This window comes from Crocodylus porosus, unplaced genomic scaffold, assembly GCF_001723895.1.
Source record: "Crocodylus porosus isolate Cpor-Errol unplaced genomic scaffold, CroPor_comp1, whole genome shotgun sequence".
Lineage (NCBI taxonomy): Eukaryota > Metazoa > Chordata > Crocodylia > Crocodylidae > Crocodylus > Crocodylus porosus.
In genome coordinates, this window is record NW_017728952.1 from 233,431 (window position 1) to 240,339 (window position 6,909).

The 6,909-nt window shown below is 43.3% G+C and overlaps 1 protein-coding gene across 5 annotated transcripts in view; it reads left to right on the forward strand.

Annotated features, from left to right (window-relative positions):
• The window catches only part of WRN (Werner syndrome RecQ like helicase), a 162,362-nt gene that overhangs the window by 140,801 nt on the left and 14,652 nt on the right, over positions 1 to 6,909 (forward strand). For all 5 annotated transcript variants that reach the window (XM_019556383.1, XM_019556386.1, XM_019556384.1 and 2 more), the window contains 3 exons: positions 1,413 to 1,527; positions 2,201 to 2,332; positions 4,759 to 4,921. In XM_019556383.1, the coding sequence (XP_019411928.1) occupies positions 1,413 to 1,527; positions 2,201 to 2,332; positions 4,759 to 4,921 (410 nt within the window). The remainder of the gene's footprint in view (positions 1 to 1,412; positions 1,528 to 2,200; positions 2,333 to 4,758; positions 4,922 to 6,909) is intronic.

Below are 6,909 nucleotides of genomic sequence, written 5' to 3' on the forward strand. Positions count from 1 at the left end.
TTCGCTGGGATACGCCCAGGCGGGGAGGCTGGGAACCGGTCTGCAGGGTGATCAAGCCTACAGAGTTTTCCAGTTGTTGTCTCTACCTTTTCTTGCTTCCTTGCCTCTTTATAGATGTTGGTTGGACTGCCTCTATGACACTAACTATGATATGAGCTAAGCATACAGAGATAGGATAATTTCTTTTACATAATAGTTACTAGGCAGATTTTCTACATAAGTTTCGTTTCTGTAAAACTGGCATTTTCTAGATAAGGAGTAACATTTACAGAGCACACATGTGTCGCCTACTGCCAGCAGAGAGCAGTACCAGGTACTTGTTTTGATTAACAGTGAAGACTTCAAGGTTACATAAATGTGAGAGTGCCACGTGGCAGTTATACAGAGGAAAAGAAAAAGAAAACAGTTACAGATAATGGGTTAGGTAGACCATGGTCTGACCCAGTGTGGCATGAAGTTAGTGAAATCTAGCCAAGACAAAATATTTAACAAGTTGGAAGAAATATTCAAGTGCAGTCATATGTTACAGCCATTCGCTACTACAGGCAGTTCTTGTACTTATAGCGAGTTACATTCCTGGAAAAGGCGCTGTAAGTTGAAACGATGTAAGTTGAATCTGATTTTCCCATAGAAACAATGTTATAATAGGGAATTACATTCCTGACCAAGGGCCTGATGCCCAACTTTTTATAGAAATGACCATAAACACCATATTTAAATCAACTATTTTATCAGCTATAAATGATATACACTGTACACTATAAAGCTTTCTAAAGTGTACTGTATATAAATCGATTAAACAGGGCGATACAGTAACTAATCACATAACATTTTATTTAATCAGAAGTTGGAGGAACACCTTCATCAGGGTCATGGAATTCAGAAGGGCTTATTTGGGGAGATTTTGGGGAGACTTAGGGCCACTTGATGGCTTTTTGAGAAACTGATCCAGGGATGTTTGTTTTGCTGCCCTCTTTTTCTCATTGTAAATTTCCCTGTAGTGCCGTTAAGTGCAAGGATCCAGCACCGTAAATAATAACATGGATGTAAATGGTGGAGCCCCACAAGTGCAAATCACCGTAAGTCAAAATGCTGTAAGTCGAGGACTGCCTGTACTACAAAACTGAATAGGATTAACAAAACAAGTGTTAAAGGCTAGGTAGTTGCAAATCAATGTATTTGCCAAAAAACCCCCCCAAAAAACCAATAGCAAAAATGCACGATTCATCCACTAGTTGTTTTATGTTATGTAAAAGAATAATACGACTAAAATAAAGTGTACTGATGACAGATTAATCATCTTTGTTAGTGTTACCTGTGGTTAAAGTGGATGACAGTTTTCTTTCACAGACAGTCCTATATTCAGAAGAGCCTATCAGTTCTCTGCTAATTTTTTGTTTATCCTGAAACAGGCCTACAACTATTGAAAATGTGAAGAGAATTGATGGTGTATCTGAAGCTAAATCTGCCATGTTGGTACCTCTCCTGAATGAAATCAAGGAGTTTTGTCAGGCAAATAATTCGCAGGTAAGACTCGGAGGAACTGCTAAGGTCCATCCAACCCAACCCATTACTTTCAGATTCCGTCTTTCAGGCTTGTTTACGCTGCCCTATTGTTATTGCACCCAAAGTACACAGGACTGAATTCTTAGCACAGCTTGTGAATAGTCACTTGGAGATGGTAGTCTTGATCAAAAGTCATTTCACTCCAGGATAGTACTTGTTGAGGGAAGAGGTTTGCACTTAAACCTCTCAAGCTTACGTTTTTAGGTGCCATAGGTAAAACTAATACAAAAGTCTGCCTTGTTGAATTATTACACTTAGGCATGAAAAGGTTTTTAACAGAATTACTAAATTAAAATGCACCAGCCAGCAAAGGGTATAAAAGTCTGAGTTATTTTGTGGCCCTTCTGTTTTGTTAAACAGGCCAGCCTACACTTGTGCTTTGTAGATGTGAGGGGATGTATGCATGTACAGATTGAATTACAGGCACAGCTTGTGTTGGTTTCCTGCTTGTGTGTAGAGAGCATCACCTGACTGCAAAAACTAACTTGCTTGGACATAAGCACCTGACTTGCTTGGACATAAGCTATTCCATTTCCGTTTCCAGTTCTAGAAATCTATTACCTTGGTGACACAATTTGTTGGGTGGCTGCTGCCAGGTTATAACTCCTGTTATATCTCATTTGCCATACTGTAGACAGATACATTCCCAACCTCTGAATCTAGAGAACAGTGGCAAGCAGCCGTCCAGAAGGGTGTTGGGTGCCGACCTCTCCCTCAGTCGCAGCTTATAACGTACAGGCTGTTCCAGGAAAAGAACCTATCTTTGGTAAGTTTCCTATCCCTGGATACGTGAAAATGCTCATATATTTAAAAGAGGCTTTAAAGAGATTGTGTGCAGAAGTTTAATATGTACTGAGTTGTGAGATTTTGGGGGACCAAACTTGTTAGTGACTGTTTTTCAAGCAGTGCAAGTAGGTCTTCATGTTAGAGTACCCAAGCCCTACCTTGGCTGTCACTTAGCTGTGTGTCTGAACTGGCTGGTCAAGCAGTACTGGTAACTGGTTTTAATATCAAATTATGTTAAATCAAGTTAGAACATATAGGAGGCCAAAACTGTCTTGAAAAGCTGATTGTACTGAGGCAATCCCATGTGCTTGGTGTAGCTTGTCCACCACACTCTTTGAGAAAGCACTGAACCAGTTCCACAATCAGCTGGACTTTTCTCTTGAGAGCTGCTGGGGCAGATGGGAGCATCCGCCTGTTCTGTAGCAGTAGGAATGGATGCAACACATAGCTATATGAAATTTTCTCTCAACCTGTTAATCAATTTGTCTTGGCTAAATTTTACTAACTTTATTTAAGGTATGAAAAAAATCTCTTTGAATGTGAGGCATCTCCATATAAGGCTTTAGTGGTCTGGAAAAAAGTCCACAAGAATGTTCAGTGAGAAACTAAAAACAAAATATTAATGCAGTTTTTTTGCACAGACTTCCAAAGCTTTGATTGTTGGTGTCTTGAGCTTAGCTCCACAGCTAATCTCTGTCAAGGTGTAAGCTTGGGAGTCGGTGAAAAAACTGTTGCACAGTTTTGGGAATTGTGAGTTTAGAAAGACTTCATTATTCAGTAAGAGCTAAACCTGCCTTGTATTGTAGCAAAGACTGGTCCATAGGCTTCAGGACAAAAGGAGTTCTTCAACATAAGATAGCAGATTTTCAAGACTGTGCATCATACATGCATCCTCTTTGTGGATGCAAGGGCTGGCAAGTGTATGGTAGGCTCCAAGAGTAGTGAGGAGAAGCTGCATTTGGCTGTTCACTTCAGTAGAGAGAAGCAGATCCCCCAGAAGTTTGCTGAGCAGAGGATTATGTGTTTCTAATTGGCCTGTAGTATATTACTAGAGCTCACTACTGGCCGGAGAGTTCAGTCCATTCTTTGTAATTGAAATTGAAAAGAAAATATATCCTAACCATGATATGACCTTGATACAAGTTTTAACAATTAACTGCTTATTGTTTTGCACCTGCTGTGTAGGCTGAGAGCCATAATGAACTGTGTTAAGTATGTATGATACCATGTGCCCTTGAAAACGTGTTTCATAATTATTTTTCTTATTCCCATTTTGACTTTCTTGTTTTATTCCTCTTTGATCTGGTGATACAAAGATGAAACTGTTTGACTTGCCCCTCCCAAGAGTGCAGGAGTGAACCTTGTCACATAATCACTAAATTAAAATACCCAAGGACTAATTAATGAGAAGCAATAGTACGATTAGTGTTAGGTAATTTGATGCCTGGTATCAAATAGCCCTGATTATTACATGCATTTTGTATGAATTGTCTGGGGGGAAGTCAGTAAAAGAAACATAAAGTTTAATTCTTTTAGGGAAGAAAAATAATTAATTTTAAATCTATTCTTCAAAAAAGTCCTCGTCTAGATAAGCAAGATCTGGGAAGCTTCCCTCCTATTGTTAATATTTTAAAAGATAGCAAAATAAAGGAGGAAGAATCTGCTTTTGTTAGTACTGTTAGTATTTTGAAAGTACCACCCATGTTGTACAGTGATATTGGGAATCAAACAGTGAGATCAGCAACATGTATAGATCTCTTAAAGGTTCTGATACAGACAGATATAGAGAGACTCTAACAAATAAACCTCATTTATAGATGAGTTGAGTTGATTCTACAGCTGTAATTACTAGTTTACCATAAGATGCTTCTCCCAGGATGGAATCCTTTGGCCCCATATACAGTGAAACCATTGTTTCCTTTGCATGGTACAGATTGCCATATTCTGGGATTTATTTGCCTTTCCAAGCAGTAGATCAAAGAGTAGCGGTTAGTGTTGGCAGTTTCTGAAGGAGTAGGGATTGTGCACAGGCCATGGAGAACTTCCGATTTTAACCCACCTATTCTTTTGTTCTGTGTATCAAGGAGCTCCATGGTCAGTGGGTTATGCAGACTTTTGAACAGAGCAGAATTTTCTTTCTTGGGTGTCTCATTAAGGATAGATTCAGAGTGAGAAATTGTGCACACACTACTCATAAGATTTTATATTCTCAGCTGAAACAGCTTTTTAAAAATCGGATTCAAAGTCTGAAACATCAGAAACATATCGTGCATTGGTAAGTGCTTTGGAACACTTGTGTCCTGCCCTTTTTCTTAGATGGTGAAGGATACAGGCTTTTGTTCTTTTGTTATTGTTTTGCATACTTTCACCATCTAAGATTTCTTTTCTTATTTTTCCCCCCCACAGAGGAACATAAGTGAGAGCAGGTCTCTTCCTCTTTCTGTGATCGGCACTCATTTATACCAGGCAATGACATCTAACTATCCAGTTGACTTAGAACGAGCAGGTCTAACTCCTGAAATTCAGAAGGCTGTTTCCAATGTTATCAAAAATCCTCCCATCAACTCAGGTGAGACTTACAGGCCTAGCTTGAAGCTGTTAACAACAGCCATTGAAATATGGATGAAGTGAATGACAAACTTCTGTATCCTGTTACATTCTTAGGCAAGCATTTGGAGAGCATGAAAATCACCAGCGCCACCTTATGGTGTATGATTATGAGATGGGAATAGGCAGAGGCATGGAAAAGAGTGAGAATGGGGTGGAGGGAAGTGAGCTTTATGAGGTACAAGGGTATACTCAGAAACATAGAGAACAGGACTGATGAGGAATTACATTGGCCTGAGTGGTATAATGGCAGGCCTGTGGGGAAGAACCAGTTTTCTCATTTCTCGGTGAGAGGATATCCTGTTTGTGTCAAAAAGTGCTTTGCTCTCTTATACGTTATTATCAAGGTGTCCTGACATACTCTGGTCTTTTATGTATCCTCTGATACAGTGTCTAAGCACAAAGCTGAGTTGGGAGCAATGTTATGCTAGCTAAAGAAGCAAAAACCTCTTGGAAACTTCTTTTCATTCTCTTAACATACAGAGAGCATGCTGATCTGGTTGTTTTGATATTATCAAAATACTTTAATAAGCATTCTGAAATATTTTTTAGGACAGGCATGGCCAACCTGTGGCATACTTGCAGTAAGTGGCACATGTGTGGGTGCCATAAGTGGCACGTGTGTGGCTCTTGGATCATGGAGGGGACAGGCAGCATGGTGGGAGATAGGGCAGAAAGCGAAGTAGCAAAATGGGCATGGAGCACAGGGAAGAAAGCAAAAAGGAAAGCCGTAGATCAGTCAGGTATCACCGGGCTGGGAGCAGAAAGCAGTCAAGGAAAGGGGGTGGGAGAGAACTGTGTGGTGGGGCTGGCAGCACCAGGGCCAATGCCTGTACTCGCTAGGGTGGGGCAACTAGGAGACACTGCTTGGGGCAAGAAGGGCTGTGACCAGGCTGCCTGATGTGGTGTGAGAGCCTCAACCCAGGACAGGAGGGGTGCCACAGGCCTCCCCTCCTCCTCCCTCCAGCCACTGTGCTCTGGCCCAAGCAGGACAGAGACAGCTGGGGGCCCCCTTCGGCAGGGCTGGGAGGTGGGTTTAGAGTGATGGGCACCAGCATGGCCCAGGGAGGCAGGGGACTCTGGCTTGGGAGTGAGGACACCAGCAAGGCCAGGGGGCTGTGGGTGTGGAGTGAGGGGCACTGCCAGGACCAGGGGGCTCTGGGTGGGTGGTGAGGGGCACCAGCAGGCCTAGAGGGCTCTGGGTTGGGACTGGCCATTGATGTTTACAAATGGGTCCTAATACAAAAAAGGTTGAGAACCACTGTACTTTAAGATTTGCAGTTGGGGCGTGCTATGGAAGCACTAGGGTGTAATTAGTTGTGAAGGTGCTGAGGGCTGTTCTTCTGAACCAGTGTAAGAACAGCAATTCTTTATCTTAACACATTGATCTAGTGCAGTGGTGTTCAAACTTTTCCCCCTGGAAGACAGATGGACAGTGCCTGGTCTAACTGTGGACCAGATGATGGGCTAGAGCAGGGGCAGGCAATTATTTTGGGCAGAGAGCAGCTTACCCAGTTTTGGCAGGCTGTCAAGGACCACATGGGTAGCCCCACCACCTGACAGGTGCCCCACCCCTTGACAGGTGCCTTGCCCCCTAGTCACCATCTTGGGACCAACATCCCAATGTCTTGGAACCAATGTCTCAGGCCAGCACTGGTGGGGCCCAGAGTGGGGCACAGGCTGGCAGGGGTCTATGGAGGGCTGGGCTGCACCAGCAGGGAGTAGGGAGCTGGCCCGGCTCAATAGAGCCTCTGCCAGCTGGGACCCTGCGCTCCTGCCACCCTGTTCTGGGCCCCACTGGCACTGGCCCCGGGACACTGGTGCAGGTCCTGTGCTCCCACTGGCTCCCCACCCACTCACACCCAGTACCCCCCAGCCCCGTGGTACAGGTGGGGGCAGCACTCAGCCCTGACCCCCTGCTCACCAGCAGAGAAGAAGCTGGTGCTGAGC